Source organism: Eleutherodactylus coqui, chromosome 8 (assembly GCF_035609145.1).
Source record: "Eleutherodactylus coqui strain aEleCoq1 chromosome 8, aEleCoq1.hap1, whole genome shotgun sequence".
Taxonomy (NCBI): Eukaryota; Metazoa; Chordata; class Amphibia; order Anura; family Eleutherodactylidae; genus Eleutherodactylus; species Eleutherodactylus coqui.
This window is the reverse complement of record NC_089844.1, coordinates 206,475,766-206,497,584: the sequence shown is the minus strand read 5'-3', so window position 1 is coordinate 206,497,584 and position 21,819 is coordinate 206,475,766. Positions and strand designations below refer to the sequence as shown.

General features: G+C 51.9%; 1 protein-coding gene across 4 annotated transcripts in view; it reads left to right on the top strand.

The window, feature by feature from the left end:
* Positions 1-21,819, top strand: part of MYO1B (myosin IB) — a 216,795-nt gene that overhangs the window by 172,578 nt on the left and 22,398 nt on the right. For 2 of the 4 annotated variants that reach the window (XM_066577257.1, XM_066577260.1), the window contains 6 exons: positions 3,208-3,276; positions 6,455-6,541; positions 6,763-6,849; positions 13,842-13,928; positions 17,255-17,329; positions 18,863-18,997. In XM_066577257.1, the coding sequence (XP_066433354.1) occupies positions 3,208-3,276; positions 6,455-6,541; positions 6,763-6,849; positions 13,842-13,928; positions 17,255-17,329; positions 18,863-18,997 (540 nt within the window). The remainder of the gene's footprint in view (positions 1-3,207; positions 3,277-6,454; positions 6,542-6,762; positions 6,850-13,841; positions 13,929-17,254; positions 17,330-18,862; positions 18,998-21,819) is intronic. The other 2 variants (XM_066577258.1, XM_066577259.1) reach the window with 2 other exon arrangements.

Here is a 21,819-nt window from a genome sequence, read left to right as displayed (position 1 = left end):
CGGCCACGGGTCCGCAAGCAAATAATCGTCCACGGGTACACACGCAGATTAGGCCTCTTTCAATAATGTGTGACATTCCTCATGAGTAAACTGCGTGGCGTTGGTGTCAAGAAGTGAAATGTACTTTTATCTACGCACGCAGATAACCGGCCACGGGTACGCACGCAAATAACCGTCCACCGGTACGCACGCATATAATCGGCCACGGGTACGCACGCATATAACCGGCCACAGGTACGCACGCATATAATCACCCACGGGTACGCACATATACAATCGCCCACGGGTGCGCACGTATATAATCGCCCACAAGTACGCACGCAAATAACCGGCCACGGGTACGCACACAAGTAACCGGCCACGGGTGCGCACGCAAATAACCGGCCACAGGTACGCACGCAGATAACCGCCCACGGGTACGCACGCAAATAACTGTCCACCGGTACGCACGCATATAACCGGCCACAGGTACGCACGCATATAATCACCCACGGGTACGCACATATACAATCGCCCACGGGTACGCACGTATATAATCGCCCACAAGTACGCACGCAAATAACCGGCCACGGGTACGCACACAAATAACCGGCCACAGGTACGCACGCAGATAACCGCCCACGGGTACGCACGCAGATAACCGGCCACATGTACGCAGGCAGATAACCGGGTACGCACGCATATAATCATCCACGGGTACGCACACATATAACCGCCCACGGGTACGCACGCAAATCAGCCACGGGTACGCACGCAGATAACCGCCCACGGGTACGCACGCAGATAACCGCCCACGGGTACGCACGCAGATAACCGCCCACGGGTACGCACGCAGATAACCGCCCACGGGTACGCACGCAGATTAGGCCTCTTTCAATAATGTGTGGCATTCCCGATGAGTAAACGGCGTGGCGTTGGTATCAAGAAGTGAAATGTACTTTTATCTCCGCACGAATATATGAAATCCACATTCCAAAAGAATCCGTGCCTGTAGACTGCGGCACGACTCCTGTGGAACGTAACAGCGGATGGGCCGTGGGATGTGGGCGCAGGACCTGCTGTGTGAGCGGATCCTGATGGTGTCACTCCCTGACCCTGCAGCGGGCCTGAGAGCCGAACATAATGCGTACTGTAAGTCTGGATTCACAGGGGTTGGTTCCATGTAAATGACGTGGCCATCACATGGTACCGCCTCACTGATCACAAGACGTCACGCACCGGCTCACATTATCTGAGAGCAGATCATGACGTGGCCATCACGTGGTACCGCCTCACTGATCACAAGACGTCAGGTACCAGCTCACATTATCCGAGAGCAGATCATGACGTGGCCATCACGTGGCACCGCCTCACTGATCACAAGACGTCAGGTACCAGCTCACATTATCCGAGAGCAGATCATGACGTGGCCATCACGTGGTACCGCCTCACTGATCACAAGACGTCAGGTACCAGCTCACATTATCCGAGAGCAGATCATGACGTGGCCATCACGTGGCACCGCCTCACTGATCACAAGACGTCAGGTACCAGCTCACATTATCCGAGAGCAGATCATGACGTGGCCATCACGTGGTAACGCCTCACTGATCACAAGACGTCATGTGCCAGCGGCTCACATTATCCGAGAGCAGATCATGACGTGGCCATCACGTGGCACCGCCTCACTGATCACAAGACGTCAGTGCCAACTCACATTATCTGAGAGCAGATCATGATGTGGCCATCACGTAGTACCGCCTCACTGATCACAAGACATCAGGTACCAGCTCACATTATCCGAGAGTAGATCATGACGTGGCCATCACGTGGCACCGCCTCACTGATCACAAGACATCAGTGCCAACTCACATTATCTGAGAGCAGATCATGACGTGGCCATCACATGGTACCGCCTCACTGATCACAAGACGTCAGGTACCAGCTCACATTATCTGAGAGCAGATCATGACGTGGCCATCACATGGTACCGCCTCACTGATCACAAGACGTCAGTGCCAACTCACATTATCCGAGAGCAGATCATGACGTGGCCATCACGTGGCACCGCCTCACTGATCACAAGACGTCAGGTACCAGCTCACATTATCCGAGAGCAGATCATGACGTGGCCATCACGTGGTACCGCCTCACTGATCACAAGACGTCATGTGCCGGCGGCTCACATTATCCGAGAGCAGATCATGACGTGGCCATCACGTGGCACCGCCTCACTGATCACAAGACGTCAGTGCCAACTCACATTATCTGAGAGCAGATCATGACGTGGCCATCATGTGGTACCGCCTCACTGATCACAGGACGTCAGTGCCAACTCACATTATCTGAGAGCAGATCATGATGTGGCCATCACGTAGTACCGCCTCACTGATCACAAGACGTCAGTGCCAACTCACATTATCCGAGAGCAGATCATGACGTGGCCATCATGTGGTACCGCCTCACTGATCACAAGATGTCACGCACCAGCTCACATTATCCAAGAGCAGATCATGACGTGGCCATCATGTGGTACCGCCTCACTGATCACAAGACGTCAGGTACCAGCTCACATTATCCGAGAGCAGATCATGACGTGGCCATCACGTGGTACCACCTCACTGATCACAAGACGTCAGGTACCAGCTCACATTATCCAAGAGCAGATCATGACGTGGCCATCATGTGGTACCGCCTCACTGATCACAAGATGTCACGCGCCGGCTCACATTATCCAAGAGCAGATCATGACGTGGCCATCACGTAGTACCGCCTCACTGATCACAGGATGTCACGCACCAGCTCACATTATCCAAGAGCAGATCATGACGTGGCCATCACGTGGCACCGCCTCACTGATCACAAGACGTCAGGTACCTGCTCTTCCTAAGGCAGCGATCAGTCAGCATATAGTCTAGGATTGACAATGTAAGGGTCTTTCTTGAATCCTCAGCACTAAGGTGGGACTGGTTGAGTTTCCTGGATGTCTACAGTGTGGGATGACGTCCGTCTGTAGCTTCTTCCATTCTTAGAATGGGTTTTGCTGGCACATACTTGGCACCTACTGCTGCATGCCCCACCTCCACATTGTGCTGTTGTGTTCGGGCATGTTTACATTGTATTATATATCATTGTCCTTCTAACCACAAGCGTCTCCACAACCCCTGCTTCGGCTGCGGCTCCGGCTGCTGATTGTTTCTCATGACCTGTTTTCACTCTTTCCTACAGCAACAGAATAAGTACAAGCGGATTAAGAGTTCTACCATCGTGGTGCAGTCGTATGCCAGAGGGTGGAAGGTGAGTCGCTGTGTCCCCATGATCACCAGCCTTCTGTCCTGAGGGTCTGAGTGTGCATTATTACTACTGATGATCCTGCTTGTTCAGGGTCTGCTGTCCTGCTTTTACTTCCGGGAACTATACAATTTATACAAACCTTTATTGAACGCTGAAGGTTTGTTCTCCTTCTTCTAAGAAGTTGAGGTGTTAAATGCTTAGACGTTGCCAAACTGAGGACAACAAAGTGTCTCTAGTCCGCGTCCCAGGTCAGGCCTCGCCGGGGTGTTACCCCGCCATACACAGGAGTCACTTCAAAGTCAGCCTTTAGGTTTTTCTCTCCCTCTGATGGAAGCGGCACACTGACCACCAGTTGCTGGGTCTGTGACTCTGAGTAGGCCGTGGGGCCGAGGAGGCGAAAAGCTCCAGCAATTAAGCGGGGCTGGCAGGAATCCCTCTCGTGAGGATTCTTTGGCCGTACGGTGTAGGTCACGTCTTTACTGATCATAAACCACAGACTGCTGAGGAGCACTGAGGCAAGGTGTCCTTAGCCGTGGATCACTAACTTCCTGCTCAGTATCTCCTTCCTCTTCCTGTCCCAACATCCCGCCCAGCCTCCCTCAGAAAACAGAGTAACTGCAAGATCACCACTGTCCACCACTATTGTAGCGGTTCAGGCATTGGGGTCGAGCCTCAGATGTAGCAGCCGCAGGACTGGAGAGTATTCAAGGAAGAGCCAGGAGTCAGCAACAGGAGGTCTCAGTTTGCAGTGCAGATGGATAAGGTGAGTAGCGTAGACAGAAGGGAAGTTAGAAGTCAGTAAGTGGAGGTCTAGCAGAAACAGCAGAGGAACAGGCAAGTGGAGCTGATCAAACAGTGCCATGGAGCAGAATAATCACTCACTGAGGAAGTGGCAGGGCCAGACTTCTATAGGAAGTGCAATCAAGGTGGGGTCAGGACATGGAGGCGGGACGTAGGTAACTGGGATCAAGAAACATGGCTGAGAGTCATGCGAAGGAACTGTCCACGGGCTGGATGGCTCAGTAGTCAGAGCTACTGACTGGAGTGCAGGAGGTCCCCAGGAGCTGACAGCTTCAGATAACTTATCACTTTTCAGAGTATTCCAGCACATGTGCCCACTCCAGTATGGTCTGCACACCCTCAGTAATGGTCGGCATGAGCTCAGAAGGGTGACATTCATTCAGAAGGAGAACTGAGGTTGCAGGAGAAATGTGCCATTGCTGTATGTCAGGAGCCTTGACCACATGCAACATGTTGGCTTAACAAGAATTGCCCTGGAACAGACAAGAATGTTCTCTGCAGTAATTCTATTCAGATTTCTGGACTCGTCCCATAATTCACTGCAGCAGTACCAGAAAGAGAAGGAGATAATGGAATGCTGATGATGTCATGAGTATAACTTTAAAGAGCTTGTCCCACAACTGACTTATCTACAGGTGATACAAATGTGATCTGTGGGACTGAACCCCCACCCATCTGAAGAGGGGTCCCATATCCTCCCTCTTCTCAGGAAGGGTATCCTTAGGGAGAGCATCTAATAGGTGTGAGGAGACTTCTAAAGCCATGCATGCTCCTCTGGGAAATATGCAAATGAAAAGATAGAACCCTAGCTCTACAGCACCACCTACTGGAAGGCGGCATTCCTACAAGTCAGTGTATGACCTTTTAACAGGCCTTGTAACAATGACTGGGAATATAAGCCAAAGCCAGAGTCTCCCCAGAAGATAAGCTACCCGTCTACAGAGACTGCTGCCCGCTGATGAGGGGCAAATACCCCGAAGACCTAGTGAGCTGGTTATCCCCCGTCGGGTGCTTGTGTTTACACGGAGTATCGCTTACATCGGCTCGATCGAGACACTATTCTTGAGCAAAGCCACCTTTCCTTAGTCATGAGCCAGTACAAGTAGAGGCCGCGGCACAGGCATAAAAGAAGTAGGGATAAAAGGGCGTCTCTGTCACCCCTTCCTTCCTGGTGGCTGCTGACAGGACATGTGACTGCTGCAGCCAATCACTGATCCTCCAATAGCCAGTGATTGGCTGCAGCAGTCACATGCCCTGTCAGCAGCAGGAAGGAGTGCTAGAGAAGTAGTTTTAAGTTGTGAGGAAAGCCCTTTACCTTAAGGGGGTATTGCAGCGATTCCAAGTTATTGAGCGTTCTTAGCGTGGCGATGACGTGATGTTATACCTTGCAGAGATGGTTCCTTCCCTGCGGCCGCCTCCTTAGTTCTCCGTTGGTATCCAGCGGCTACGACCTGTACGCTCCCCTGTGTTACCCGTCAGACATGCTCAGTGACTTCACGTAATCTGTACGGTTGTCAATGCGCCATTTTAAATAATCTGACGCTGGCTGGAGAGCAGCCGTGGCGCAGGTCGGCTAAAAACGCTACCGGAGATCGGTGGGACGTCTAGACTGATTTTTGGAATAATGACGATAATTGTAAATGTAAGGTGAATTTTGGAAAGTGTGACCAATCTCTGGAATACCCCTTAAACTTCAGCAACCTGCAGAGGAGTGGCTGCAGACAATTAGCCCTCCAAGTATGTTAATTTTCAGTGTTGCTGAGTAGCATGACACAAGAGACGTCGGGACGGTTCACAGACCCGCGTGAAGACAGCACCGCAGGGCATGGAGCTTGCTATGTTACAGGAGAGCTGTTGATGAGGCTGTGCCGCGGTGGAAGAAGACGGACTCTCCGTGTTCTTCTGGGAGTCCAGTGTGATTGCTACCAGTAAGAGAACCCAAGTCATCTTGTAGATATGATACCTTTTACTGACTAACAAAAATACAGGATGTTACAGCAGCTTCCGGGCCTCTTAGGGGCCGCCTTTAGTCACAATGGAGCAAATCTAAAGACGTATTTAATACATACGCATGGAGAGCACCAACAGGGGGAACTTAATGTGCACTAGGTAAGTACCAGAGACAGAGGGTAAGGGGGCACAGACATGTAGGGACTAGTAGCACTTAGATAAATACCAGGGAGGGATGAGCATAACAGTAAATAAGTCCAAGCACCATGCAAACTGCGTTATTGAATGAAATCATAGAAAAACTGTATAACCTGCAGCCCCCCCCCCCCACTCCCTCCTATGCTGCCCTCAAAGTAGCAGAAGAAACTTGTCTGTTCAGCTTCAATCTATTAAAGAAATCTGCGCAACTTTGTACTGTGTTCTCATGTAGGCACGGAAGATCCTTCGGGAACTGAAATACCAGAAGCTCTGCAATGAAGCGGCCACCACCATTGCAGCCTATTGGCATGGAACCCAGGTAATGCACATCCTATGGTTCTTATGGTGCTTGTAACCCCAAACACAGATAGGTGTCCTAGCAGCCTACGAAGAGAAGGACTCCTCCATTAACCCTTCTGCAGCGAGTGTTCTCCACACCCCGGGGGTCTTCACTTCCAGCTCGCTTGGCTCATGGACTCCCGCCACAGCCTTTCCCACTTTCTAAGCTTCTCTTTAACCTCATTTTCAAATACACTACAGGCGCGAAGGGAACTGAGACAACTGAAGGCCGAGGCTAGGAATAAACATGCTATTGCTGTAATATGGGCTTACTGGCTTGGACTTCAGGTATTTCACGCATACATCCACCATCACCCATCAGTCCTCCAATCTGATTCATCACTAACAAACCCATTAACCCCATGACCGCTCCTCTAGCCATCTCACCCAATGCCGACCGCCTGTGGATGCATGCCGGTACCTGAAGGGTATGTTCACACAGCGGGCCGTGTCTGCTTTGTCCACGCGGTTCTGGCCTCTAATACAGCAGCTGAGATTCTCTTCCGGCACAGTCTGCAGCGTGCGCCGCCGGACACCGCCGAACACTCCGCTGCAGAAATCCGAATGCGGATTTTTCCAAGGAATTACTGCAGAAAACTCCAGCTTTTAATTCTGCATGAAATCTGCACTTTAGACACGCGGAATTTGGCGCAGAGTTTTCTATAAAGTAGAATATTCCATCCTGCGTGAAAGCTCCCCTAAGGAGTGACATGACTTTTTTTAAAGGGGCGCTCCTGTGATTTTTTTGTATTCATTCATTATCCCCCTGTATATGCCAGCTCGTGTTATCTTGGTTGGTTAGTTCTCTCTGAGGTTTACGCTCTTTCTCCTCGGATGGTCATGTGATCTCACTTCTGACCGGCTCTGATCTACTTGGGTTTATGTATTCATTTTCTAGTCAGACTCTCAGTTTGTGTGAGGCTGTTGTATGATCCCTACCACTGCCCATAGGGGGCGCAGACCCTTCAGAGTGTGATCCGCAATCCGCTAGGGGGGAGACCCCCAGAGTGTGATTGGCAATCCGCTAGGAGGGAGACCCCCATAGTGTGATCGGCAATCCGCTAGGGGGGAGACCCCCAGAGTGTGATCGGCAATCCGCTAGGGGGGAGACCCCCAGAGTGTGATCGGCAATCCGCTAGGGGGAAACCCCCAGAGTGTGATCGGCAATCCGCTAGGGGGGAGACCCCCAGAGTGTGATCGGCAATCCGCTAGGGGGGAGACCCCCAGAGTGTGATCGGCAATCCGCTAGGGGGGAGACCCCCAGAGTGTGACCGGCAATCCGCTAGGGGGGGGAGACCCCCAGAGTGTGATCGGCAATCCGCTAGGGGGGAGACCCCCAGAGTGTGATCGGCAATCCGCTAGGGGGGAGACCCCCAGAGTGTGATCGGCAATCCGCTAGGGGGGAGACCCCCAGAGTGTGATCGGCAATCCGCTAGGGGGGAGACCCCCAGAGTGTGATCGGCAATCCACTAGGCGGGGATGTATTTTTGCTGGAGCGGCCCTTTAATCTGCAGCAGAAAAAAAATCTGTTTTGTTGAAAAAGCAGCGGATTGTAAGTGGATTTTGGGGCGGCTTTGTGTGTGAACATCCCCTTAAGTGGTCCGTGTTAGTTCCCATGTTGAATAACTCTGCATGCGTGACGAGTCTAGAAGCATGTGCTCGTAACCTGTAACATAGAAGGATCACTAATTAAAAATGAAGAATCCGTTTGTATCTAATTGTTGACTCTCCAGCTCTTCCAATCAGATGGAATGAAGTGTAATTGTTTTGTAACTCCGTTACTGTACTTCATTAAGGATACTTTTACATGAGACAGCCATTGGGGGTTTTGGCGATTGGCAGCCGCCCCAGCGGTTGGACCATTGCTTGCTCAGTGGATTTGCCCATAATTGCTTGTTGGAGCGACTGCTGGCCGGTGTAAAAGTACCCTGAAGGACTTCCCTGTGAAAGCTGCTTCCCTGGTATAAAATAACAGAGAGTAATAATCACCTTACCAACCCCCTGCTGCTGCGGTCCGCTGCCGGTGTCTGACCTTCATGCTCCAGTGATCAGGCTGCTGGAGACATCACCCCCAATAGGTCTATGGAACTGGGCCCTTGCTGCCCCTAGGAACCCACGCACCCAGACATATACATATGCCACCCCCAACAGGGACAACTGGGCAGGATAGTAAGACACACACAGCCATAATCACACCATACAGCAGCCAATACACAAACACGTGTAGCAGATGTAAATGCTATAAATGCCAGGTATTTGTTGACATCTTGGCCAAAATATGGAAGCTAGCGGGCCACGTTACGGCTCCGGGCTATACCGCTAGTCCCTACACTAACCAGGAGTCCAGACAAAACACAAACCTTTCTGGCAGCCAACACACACAGAGAGGGAATGAGAACAAAGAAAGCTGACCACACCTGGGAAGACAGCTGGCCACACCCACACCTGGGAAGACAGCTGGCCACACCCACACCTGGGAAGACAGCTGGCCACACCCACACCTGGGGAGACAGCTGGCCACACCCACACCTGGGGAGACAGCTCTTATGTGTACTGACCTAGAGTGATTGGCTGACTGGAGACACACACACCCAGCCAGCACTATCCCCACACCTGAACAGGAGAACCCCAGAGCATCAGTAGAACCACAGGTCTCGGCAGATAGATGTGACAGTTGCCTAGTAGCACTGGGTTCCTAGGTTCAAATCTGACCAAGGACACCATCTGTATGGAGTTTGTATGTTATCCCCGTATTTGTGTTTCTTCTTCTGTGTTCTATAAGGTGGGGATTATTACTATGAAGAAGAAACCCAATCAAGCTCTGTGCTGATGTTGTCCTTTTGAACCTAGGGGCCCTTTAGTGACCCTTAGTGTTATACCCCAGTTTTAGTGGTATTGGTGAAGTTCTGTTTCAAGCTAATGAGGACCGACTCAAACTTTTTGATGAAGTTCAGCTTACTGGCCAAACCGAACTTTTCAAAAGTTCGCTTAACGCAAGTGTTTAGCCAGAAAACAGAGATTATCCTGATTTACGTGTTGAATCAGAGGCTACCAAACCCTGCTGCAGGCGATAAGGTGGATATTACTCTATGTGTTATTTTATAGCGTTCTAAGCTTTCAGTAAAGAAAAGGCTTAATTGGGAAGGATGACTCCTTGTAATGCAGCTATGAGTAACATATCTGTGGTCTTACAGTACTTGTAGAGTAAGACGGCACAAACCTTCTTTTACCTTTTCTGATGACTTCCAGTTGTAGTGTGTGTTAAGGAGCCTGAAGCGGTAAATATGTGGCTCATCTATCCAGCTCCTGACCTCCCCGATCTGCCATGTTGGTCCCATAGTATAGACGTGCTGCCCCAGGACCTCCTCCCATGTATAGCATCCCGCTTGGTACCTCTCCGATCTGCCATGTTGGTCCCATAGTAGACGTGCTGCCCCAGGACTTCCTCCCATGTATAGCATCCCGCTTGGTGCCTCTCCGATCTGCCATGTTGGTCCCATAGTATAGATGTGCTGCCCCAGGACCTCCTCCCATGTATAGCATCCCGCTTGGTGCCTCTCCAATCTGCCATGTTGGTCCCATAGTATAGGCGTGCTGCCCCAGGACCTCCTCCCATGTATAGTGTTCAGCTTGGCACCTCTCCGATCTGCCATGTTGGTCCCATAGTATAGATGTGCTGCCCCAGGACCTCCTCCCATGTATAGCATCCCGCTTGGTGCCTCTCCGATCTGCCATGTTGGTCCCATAGTATAAGCGTGCTGCCCCAGGACCTCCTCCCATGTATAGTGTTCAGCTTGGCACCTCTCCGATCTGCCATGTTGGTCCCATAGTATAGACGTGCTGCCCCAGGACCTCCTCCCATGTATAGCATCCCGCTTGGTGCCTCTCCGATCTGCCATGTTGGTCCCATAGTATAGATGTGCTGCCCCAGGACCTCCTCCCATGTATAGCATCCCGCTTGGTGCCTCTCCGATCTGCCATGTTGGTCCCATAGTATAGACGTGCTGCCCCAGGACTTCCTCCCACGTATAGCATCCCGCTTCGTGCCTCTCCGATCTGCCATGTTGGTCCCATAGTATAGACGTGCTGCCCCAGGACCTCCTCCCATGTATAGCATCCCGCTTGGTGCCTCTCCAATCTGCCATGTTGGTCCCATAGTATAGGCGTGCTGCCCCAGGACCTCCTCCCATGTATTGTGTTCAGCTTGGCACCTCTCCGATCTGCCATGTTGGTCCCATAGTATAGATGTGCTGCCCCAGGACCTCCTCCCATGTATAGCATCCCGCTTGGTGCCTCTCCGATCTGCCATGTTGGTTCCATAGTATAAGCGTGCTGCCCCAGCACCTCCTCCCATGTATAGTGTTCAGCTTGGCACCTCTCCGATCTGCCATGTTGGTCCCATAGTATAGATGTGCTGCCCCAGGACCTCCTCCCATGTATAGCATCCCGCTTGGTGCCTCTCCGATCTGCCATGTTGGTCCCATAGTATAAGCGTGCTGCCCCAGGATCTCCTCCCATGTATAGTGTTCAGCTTGGCACCTCTCCAATCTGCCATGTTGGTCCCATAGTATAAGCGTGCTGCCCCAGGATCTCCTCCCATGTATAGTGTTCAGCTTGGCACCTCTCCGATCTGCCATGTTGGTCCCATAGTATAGATGTGCTGCCCCAGGACCTCCTCCCATGTATGGTGTTCAGCTTGGCACCTCTCCGATCTGCCATGTTGGTCCCATAGTATAGACGTGCTGCCCCAGGACTTCCTCCCATGTATAGCATCCCGCTTGGTGCCTCTCCGATCTGCCATGTTGGTCCCATAGTATAGATGTGCTGCCCCAGGACCTCCTCCCATGTATATCATCCTGCTTGGTGCCTCTCCAAGCTGCCATGTTGGTCCCATAGAATAGACGTTCTGCCCCAGGACTTCCTCCCATGTATAGCATCCCGCTTGGTGCCTCTCCGATCTGCCATGTTGGTCCCATAGTATACACGTGCTGCCCCAGGACCTCCCCCCATGTATAGTGTTCAGCTTGGCACCTCTCCAATCTGCCATGTTGGTCCCATAGTAGATGTGCTGCCCCAGGACTTCCTCCCATGTATAGTGTTCAGCTTGGCACCTCTCCGTTCTGCCATGTTGGTCCCATAGTATAGATGTGCTGCCCCAGGACCTCCTCCCATGTATAGCATCCCACTTGGTGCCTCTCCAATCTGCCATGTTGGTCCCATAGAATTTACGTTCTGCCCCAGGACTTCCTCCCATGTATAGCATCCCGCTTGGTGCCTCTCCAATCTGCCATGTTGGTCCCATAGTATAGACCTGCTGCCCCAGGACTTCCTCCCATGTATAGCATCCTGCTTGGTGCCTCTCCGATCTGCCATGTTGGTCCCATAGTAGACGTGCTGCCCCAGGACTTCCTCCCATGTATAGTGTTCAGCTTGGCACCTCTCCAATCTGCCATGTTGGTCCCATAGTAGACGTGCTGCCCCAGGACTTCCTCCCATGTATAGTGTTCAGCTTGGCACCTCTCCGATCTGCCATGTTGGTCCCATAGTATAGAGGTGCTGCCCCAGGACCTCCTCCCATGTATAGTGTTCAGCTTGGCACCTCTCCGATCTGCCATGTTGGTCCCATAGTATAGACGTGCTGCCCCAGGACCTCCTCCCATGTATAGTGTTCAGCTTGGCACCTCTCCCGATCTGCCATGTTGGTCCCATAGTATAAGCGTGCTGCCCCAGGATCTCCTCCCATGTATAGTGTTCAGCTTGGCACCTCTCCGATCTGCCATGTTGGTCCCATAGTATAGATGTGCTGCCCCAGGACCTCCTCCCATGTATGGTGTTCAGCTTGGCACCTCTCCGATCTGCCATGTTGGTCCCATAGTATAGACGTGCTGCCCCAGGACTTCCTCCCATGTATAGCATCCCGCTTGGTGCCTCTCCGATCTGCCATGTTGGTCCCATAGTATAGATGTGCTGCCCCAGGACCTCCTCCCATGTATATCATCCTGCTTGGTGCCTCTCCAAGCTGCCATGTTGGTCCCATAGAATAGACGTTCTGCCCCAGGACTTCCTCCCATGTATAGCATCCCGCTTGGTGCCTCTCCGATCTGCCATGTTGGTCCCATAGTATACACGTGCTGCCCCAGGACCTCCCCCCATGTATAGTGTTCAGCTTGGCACCTCTCCAATCTGCCATGTTGGTCCCATAGTAGATGTGCTGCCCCAGGACTTCCTCCCATGTATAGTGTTCAGCTTGGCACCTCTCCGATCTGCCATGTTGGTCCCATAGTATAGATGTGCTGCCCCAGGACCTCCTCCCATGTATAGCATCCCACTTGGTGCCTCTCCAATCTGCCATGTTGGTCCCATAGAATTTACGTTCTGCCCCAGGACTTCCTCCCATGTATAGCATCCCGCGTGGTGCCTCTCCGATCTGCCATGTTGGTCCCATAGTATAGATGTGCTGCCCCAGGACCTCCTCCCATGTATAGCATCCCGCTTGGTGCCTCTCCGATCTGCCATGTTGGTCCCATAGTATAGATGTGCTGCCCCAGGACCTCCTCCCATGTATAGCATCCCACTTGGTGCCTCTCCAATCTGCCATGTTGGTCCCATAGAATAGACGTTCTGCCCCAGGACTTCCTCCCATGTATAGCATCCCGCTTGGTGCCTCTCCAATCTGCCATGTTGGTCCCATAGTATAGACCTGCTGCCCCAGGACTTCCTCCCATGTATAGCATCCTGCTTGGTGCCTCTCCGATCTGCCATGTTGGTCCCATAGTATAGAGGTGCTGCCCCAGGACATCCTCCCATGTATAGTGTTCAGCTTGGCACCTCTCCAATCTGCCATGTTGGTCCCATAGTAGACGTGCTGCCCCAGGACTTCCTCCCATGTATAGTGTTCAGCTTGGCACCTCTCCAATCTGCCATGTTGGTCCCATAGTAGACGTGCTGCCCCAGGACTTCCTCCCATGTATAGTGTTCAGCTTGGCACCTCTCCGATCTGCCATGTTGGTCCCATAGTATAGAGGTGCTGCCCCAGGACCTCCTCCCATGTATAGTGTTCAGCTTGGCACCTCTCCGATCTGCCATGTTGGTCCCATAGTATAGACGTGCTGCCCCAGGACCTCCTCCCATGTATAGCATCCCGCTTGGTGCCTCTCCGATCTGCCATGTTATTTCTCCTACGACCTCCAGACTTTTCTTTGTCTCATTTGGGCCGTTCTCTTCTGGTGACTTTACTTTCTGCTCCAGCTCTGTTTCCACTCAATATCTAAACATTTTAGGCTCGGAGGGAATTGAAACGCTTGAAGGAGGAGGCTAGGCGTAAGCATGCAGTGGCAGTCATTTGGGCTTACTGGCTTGGACTCAAGGTACTTCCTCTACTGATGTAATACCAAGTTTCACTAACCCCAATCTGTGACCGATTGCTTCCTGTCCGTGTCTAGCTGCTTGCTGTGGTTCTTGTAAACTTGTGCGCTGATGTTGTTAGACCTTCTACAAACTTCATGTCCCCTAGAAGAAAATGTTGACCCTTTATGTTGTGTTGAGTGTTCAGAGGACACAAAGAATTGTTTCACTAGTTTAAGGTAAGGAAGGCCAGAAACTATTGGGCAAAACGGGTAACGAAGGCAGCTTCTCTGTTAGACCGTGTCACATATCTGCCCTGACGTGTTGACCTGTTGAGCGCTATTAACGGATACATACTGCATGTACTAATATGTTATATGCTGCAGGCGGGTGATGTCAAATCACCAAAGGCAAATCCATGACTGCCATGTTACACAAGACCTTGAGGCGGCTCCGCATGGGACAACTATCGTCTGACAAGTCGCTCAAAATCTTCACGAAGCAGATGAAGGGCTGCCTGGGAGCGTCACCTGGGGCCATGAGTGTTCAGCTCCACAATCTTAGAACCATTTGTCGGGACAAGGTATCACCAGTTAGCTAGGAGACGCGCGCTCCTCTGGTGGCCGTGGATTTTACATTCCGACCCCACCCCAATGCTCATGGGTTGTCGAGTCTACTGGATGCACATAAATACGTCGGAGTGGTTTTCGAGTGAACATTCACTGCTATCAGAGGCTGAAGCATTGAGCGTCCCGTTGTAGACAAGACCAGCGAGAGACTACAGCAGCGAGCCAAAGCCCGTAGCATCGAGGGGTCTTACGAAGACCAGCAGGGACCGTGTATTTACGTGTTCTTCAGGAACCAATCAGCGCCGTCATCGGACACATCGGTTCTTGTCCCTAGTAGGGCTCACCGCCCAAATTCTCTATCCTCGGCACACAATAGTGCAGATTGATGGGAGGCCAATTACACTAGCAGTATGTAGGGAGTACTCTGGTCAAAGGGGAATGACCAAATGCCACGATGATGTAAGGAGCTGCCGCTCTGCCCATCTCTTAGCTTCCAGATAGTGGAAGGGTACCTGGCCTCTCTGCCGGGTACACCAACAGCCAACACAAGGTGTACCCCCGGCATGACTGAGGAAGGGGCGCTGCCACGAAACACGTCTTTTCATGCTGGTTTAAAATAAAGGCCCGCACCCGGGGCGTTACTTCACTAATATATATTTTTATAGGCGGTCTTAAGACTCCTGAGCAAACCGTTACCATCTTGGAGGCTCCCCTGTATAAGCATGGTGTATCTTCCACTTCTGAGTTCGGCACATCCGTCAGTCGGCCACTCTCCTGTTTTTGCAAATGCTTTTATTTTTTATTGAAAGTCTCTACATTGGTTTTTCTACCACATTCCACTACTTTAACCCCTTAACGCCACAGGACATACAGTTCCATCCTGCATATTCTGGGTGTGTATGGAGGGAGATCGTGGGTTGCTGTGTGGTTACCATGGCAGCCGGGGGCTTCTGAAAGGCTCCAGGGCTGCAGAGTGCCTATCAAGCCATGCTTGGGGTGTGGCCTGATAGAATGCGGTATGATGTAATGCTGTGGCATTACATCATACTGCCGGAGCAATCGAAGCAGCACAAGTCGTTGTCCACTCTGGGGGAAAAAAAAGTAAAAATAAGTTTTAAAAAGTTTTACTACTTATAAAAAAAAAAAGTAATAAAAGTAAAAAAAAAAACTTTTGCCATATCTATAATAAAAGAATCGAAATAATAAAACAAAACACATATTTGGCATCGGCGCGTCCGTAGAAGTCTGATCTATCAAAGTATTATTTACCCCGTACAGTGAACGGCGTCAGAAAAAACAGTAAAGCCAAGAATGTGCGTTTTTGATCTCCTTGTGTCAAAGAAAAAATATAATAAAAAGTGATCAAAAGTTGTATGTACTACCGAACAGTACTAATAGAAACTACTGGACGCGGCGCGCAACGTGAGCGGCGCACAACGTGAGCGGCGCACATCACAAGCGGCGCACAACGTGAACGGCGCACATCACGAGCCGCGCACAACACAAGCTGCGCACAACTATGGCTACGGTAAAATAAAAACGTTACGGCTGCCCGAAGAAAATAACGAGAAAAATAATGAAATACCTTTGAAAAAAAATAACATAGGACATGAAAATAAAGCCAACCAAAAGTGACTGAAGTCTGGTGTGGTAATCGCAGCGAGCCGCAGAAGAACGTCACCCGGTCATTTTGGTAGCGGTGAGGGCGCCGTAGAAACCGGACACAACCAAAAAGGGTGGAACTGTTTAGGAGTTCTTCATATGGAACATTAAATAGTATCATGGAGAAACAGAACTCGTCCCGCAAACACCAAGGCGCGGACCGCGACGGCGAAGGGGAGGTGAAGGAGGGAGGAGCAATACAACAAATGTCTTCAGCTGACGGCAACAGAAGGTGCGCAGATATTTGTAGGGCAAGAGAAACCAACCGGACTCTGTACGATTCTTGGGAGAACAAACACGGAATAACGGGAAGAACCGCACCGCCCAACAGACCGCTGCAATGTTATATGTTACATGAATAGTAGAATCGCCGCGGCAGCCGACAGCTACAGACAGGCAAAACGGAGCCAAAAGCCCTGTTATTTGTAAGGCGCCAACTTATTCTGCAGGTAATTTATTAACCCCCTCCAAGCTAGGGGCTCATTTTCCCGACCTTGGAAGGATGAAGGCTGAGTTGACCTTGAGCTACCTGAACCACACGGGGATTGAACACACAACCTTCTGGGAGAGCTTAGTGCTGCATTCTGCTGCCTTAATGCTGTGTCCCAAGTGTCCGTGTCCTCAAGGGGTTAAGAGGCCGTAGGGCATACTCTGAAGCACGATACGATAAAATACGACGTATTTTGGTGCCCGTCACTGGATTCCAGAACTTAAGCGCAGGAATCCCCCCAATTCCCTCCCTGTGATTACTAGGGGGGGCTCCTTGTCCCGGAGAGCATCTCACTATTTCCCCACAGCATAACTTCTAGTTTCCTAGAACTTTACTTGTCATTGGGGAGTAAACTGACCGGCTCCGCGGCGCACGGAACGCCGCCCGCTGTTACCTGACTTACTGTGTGTCTAACGTCCATGTTTCCTCCCCCCCCCCCCTCCTTATAACCCTCGTCATCCCTGACTTGTGACGTCCTTGTTTTGTGTCTTCTGTACTAGAGCAGTGAAGGTATAACTAATCCGTTTGTGGTTTTTCCCAGAAGCCTCTTTGGTGGCTGCAGTCTTGTTGGGGTCTTTTTGAATTGGGTGGGGACCCTCATTAACTCTGCTTATCTCCATCTATTTAGGTGCGCAGAGAATACAGGAAGTTTTTCCGCGCCAATGCTGGAAAGAAGATTTATGAGTTCACGGTGCAGAGAATAGTGAGTGGCGAGCGCGGGCGGGCAAGTGGGCGCGCGGGCGGGACCACCAGCTGGTTTATACGCAATCTTACTGTGCTTCAGGCTTCTAGAACCGGAGTCTGCATTGTTTAACCCTTTAACTACCAGCCATTTGTTGCATTTAATCCATATGGCTACATTCACACGGGCGAGCGTGATATCGGGCCAAGAAACGCAGCCTGATGTCGCGCCGGTCGGCGTGCGTTTTACCTTCAGATGTGCAAAACGTCTCATCACTTCTCTGAAATTGCGCTCCTCCGGCTTTTTCATGGGATTGGCTGACAAGCGTTGTCCATTGATTTCAGTGGGCCCGTTGCGCCGGTATCGCAGCGCACTCGTGCGCACATCACGCGGTTTGCCATGTGTTTCACGGCCCCATTGAAAACAACGGGCGATGCGTTCAGAGAGACTCGAAAAAATGGGACCTGCAGCGATTTGTTTTTACCCCGCAGCGTCGTCCATGTGCCCGCAGCAGCCGCCAGGCCCCACCCAGCCCCTCCCCATGCGATCAGAGGGGGCGTGGTCAGACCGCGGGGCTTGGGGAACCTGCTGAAAATACGAAGTGCAAATGTAACTGCAAATATGGGTAAAGGGGTTGGCAGCTGTTTTCAGTTCTGGGATAGACCGGGGTCGGGGTTGAAGCCGCTGCTCCCACCTGTGTAGTGGCCGGCGCTCGTAATTGTAGGCGCAGCTCTCATTGAAACCAATGGGACCCCAGCCTGCAGTTACAAGCGCCGGCCACTACACAGGTCGGAGCAGCGGCTTCCACTCCGACCCCGCTGTATCCCAGCACTGACAGCCGGCGCTGCCTTTTAACTTCACCCTGAAGTCACCCGTTAACCCCGTGAACACCGTGCCATGAAAAAGGGTCTTTTCAAGGTGTTCTCCACATTCAGAACTGCAAGGCTGTGGTCATTATTGCAGGACGGGGCGAGCCTTGCACCCCGGTGGGTAGTCAGCTCCAGTGGAGGGAATGTGACAACTGATGGTCAACTGTGCCACATTGACGTACGGAGCGAGGTGCAGAAACGGGCTGAAATGCCAGTAAATGTGGTTCAAGGAACGGACCTCCGTTTGTGCAAATTGAGCCAGAATTCTGCAAAAACATTAATTGTGATCACATTAATCTGGACAGAAATATTTTACGGAGGATGCAGGGTAACGAGCTGATATGTTGGTGTCAGACTGCCGGACCCCACTGATCAGGAAGTCCCCGGGGAACCGGCTGATACACTTGTATCACCTATCACCTATCAGTCTGATTGGGGGGTCTTGTGTTCCCCCCTTGCTGTCATTGCAGGGATTCTCCTCCCAGTCATGTCACATTGATGGCCGAGCATGCCCGGCCGCCACTCCATTCATGTCAGTGGGGCAGCCAAACTAACTCTGCCAGTCCCATGGGCAATGAATGACACTGAAGACCCCCCGACCAGACCCTTCTCACCCATCCTGTGGATAGCAGTAGTAATTGTCTAATGTTCTCAGATTCTTCCTACCTCTTCTCTTATTACACAGATGCAGAAGTACTTCTTGGAGATGAAGAATAAGGTCCCCTCGGCTTCGCCCATAGACAACAACTGGCCAACAAGGCCCTTCCTCTTCTTGGATGCAACACACAAGGAGCTGCGGAGGCTGTTCCATCTGTGGCGGGTACGCAGCGGGGAGCATCTGCTTCGAATCTTTCCATCTGCTCTTGTTTAGGAGGTTTTGGGGAGGGCTGGTTTTGCAGTATTGGACCTCGAAAGATGTGTGCGAGCCATAGAGAGATTGCCAAAGGTCTTCGGCTGGCTGAGGCCAATGATGATGCACAAGAGGATGTGGCTGACGGCCATGCGGGGGGGCGGGCTTCACTCTTTATATGCAGAGCGAATGCCTCCATAGTCCTATCCGAGGTTTAATGAGGCCTGGCTGCGCCCGTCACGGTGCGGCCACCTACCTTGTTGCCCAGTGACTGTTAGACCGACATAGAAGTTACTACTGAAGTCACATCCCGGGTTTGTACGCACATTGCAAGCAGTTGATAGAAAACCACAAGTACCATGATAGGTTTTTGGGTGTTTTTAGGGGTTTGCAGTCATTTACAAGAGTGACTCCTTTCATCTCTTAATCACATGATATCTCGGAGTCTCGGTGACCGGCACAATTAGGCCTCCTGTCTACGGGTGGGTCGGACTCTGTGCAGGGAATCCAGTGACCCTTGCTTTCCTGCGTTCTCCGTTTCCGCACGGACACCCCCACTTCCGGGTTTGCTGTACTGTGCATGGTCCTCACGGCTCGCCGTTGGACGTGTGCAGTCCAGTTTTTTTAATTTAAATCTCCTGCTTTCCCGCGTGATCCGCGGTCCGTCTGCACTGTCAGCTGCGGGCGAGCTGCGGGTCAGACGGCTTCCATTGACTTCAATGGGAGCCATCAGTGCGGGATTCGCACAAAAAAATGGAGCATGCTGCGATTTGTTTTCTGGAGCAAAAGGTCCGCAAAACAAATCTGCATGCTTTAATTAATTTGCGGACGCCCATGCTTCCCTCTGAGCGGCGTGATTTGCGAATTTCCCGCGCATCAAACCCGCCCGTGTGCATGAGGCTTTAGCCTCCTAACAGGCCTAACGCTGCCCACACAATGGACTCCACCGACAATGAGGCAGATGGTGGGAGACACCAGGGGTTGGATGGGGGGAGCTTCTAGTCCATATGAGTGTAGAATGCTGTAGGCGAGACGGGCAGTCGGCCAACCGCCTTGTTGTGTGTATGGGGGTTCAGCCATGGTGCTCACAGATAATAATTCAGGTAGAAGCTTTGGAGAGAATGAGGCAGCGAGGCTTCACCCATGAAAATGTTGTAGCCCCCTCGGTGCAGGAAGAGGGCGATCGGGTATAGGCACAGGGGGATTGGCCATACCTGCTTACCTCTCGGATGGGTCACTGGACTCTGTTGCGCAGGGGAAATGTTACAAAAGTAAAGATGCCGTTTATGAACCCCAGAGACACTCAGAGCTTCTCTAACGATACCCAGAGAAGTAACTGAAGGAGTCCTTGGGAGAAGGCCTGGAGACCCTTCACCGCCCCGTGGCTGCCGCTTGTCCTAGAGGAGATCCTTCACCGCCCCGTGGCTGCCGCTTGTCGTAGAGGAGAGCCTTCACCGCCCTGTGGCTGCTGCTTGTCGTAGAGGAGACCCTTCACCACCCCGTGGCTGCCGCTTGTCCTAGAGGAGACCCTTCACCACCCCGTGGCTGCCGCTTGTCGTAGAGGAGACCCTTCACCGCCCCATGGCTGCCGCATGTCCTAGAGGAGACCCTTCACCGCCCCATGGCTGCCGCATGTCCTGGAAGAGACCCTTCACTGCCCCGTGGCTGCCGCTTGTCCTAGAGGAGACCCTTCACTGCCCCGTGCCTGCGGCTTGTCCTAGAGGAGAGCCTTCACCACCCCGTGGCTGCTGCTTGTCCTAGAGGGGACCCCTCACCACCCCATTGCTGCTGCTTGTCCTAGAGGAGACCTCCTCACCGCCCTATGGCTGTCGCTTCTCCTAGAGGATATCCTTCACCACCCCGTGGCTGCCATTTGCCCTAGAGGAGACCCTTCACTGCCCCATGGCTGCCGCTTGTCCTAGAGGAGACCCTTCACCGCCCCGTGTCTGCCGCTTATCCTTCTGGAGGAGACCCCTCACCGCCCCATGGATGCCGCATGTCCTAGAGGAGACCCCTCACCGCCCCATGGCTGCCGCATGTCCTAGAGAAAACCCTTCACCGCCCCATGGCTGCCGCATGTCCTAGAAGAGACCTTTCACTGCCCCGTGGCTGCCGCTTGTTTCTGCCCCCCGTCCCAGGCCTCTCGCTAGCAAAGCCAGATTCCTACTGTACACTGATGAAGGGCAAAACCCCTGAAACAGCTGTCTGTACATGGAGTCTGGCTTTGCTTTTAATTCCCAGTCATTGTTACAATGCTTGTATAAAGAGTTTGACTTTTGGCTTGAAGGAAAGCTGCCTTACAATAGGTGGCGCTGTGGAGGATTAATTCCATCTCCCTTATTTGCATATTACCCAGAGGAGCGTGTGTGGCCATTTGAGTCTCCTCACTTAGTTTATAGTATAGTTGCTCTCCCTAAGGAGAAAATATAGCGTTTGGAAGGATGTAACCAGCTGTTCCTCCGTGTCAAAATGTGCAGCAAAATCTACAGGGCCAAATACTAAAGATCCCCCCCCCCCCCCTATACTGTACAGTCACCTATAGTAAGGAAAGGGTGTAAGTGATTGTAAGAGAAGGGGTTAATGTGTGTTACATACTAGACTCACCTCACACTGACAGGAGAGGGAAGCGAACAGACGCCCGTGCAGGGAACCTTTGTAGTATGCCAAGTTTCGTGGTGAGCACTGTGAATGGCTGTCACTGATGACGTCATCGGGACCTGAACAAATCGGGTCCCAATGAAGCTGTTAGTAACAGGTGTTTTACCTGCTGCCATACCCGGAGGAGTCCCCAG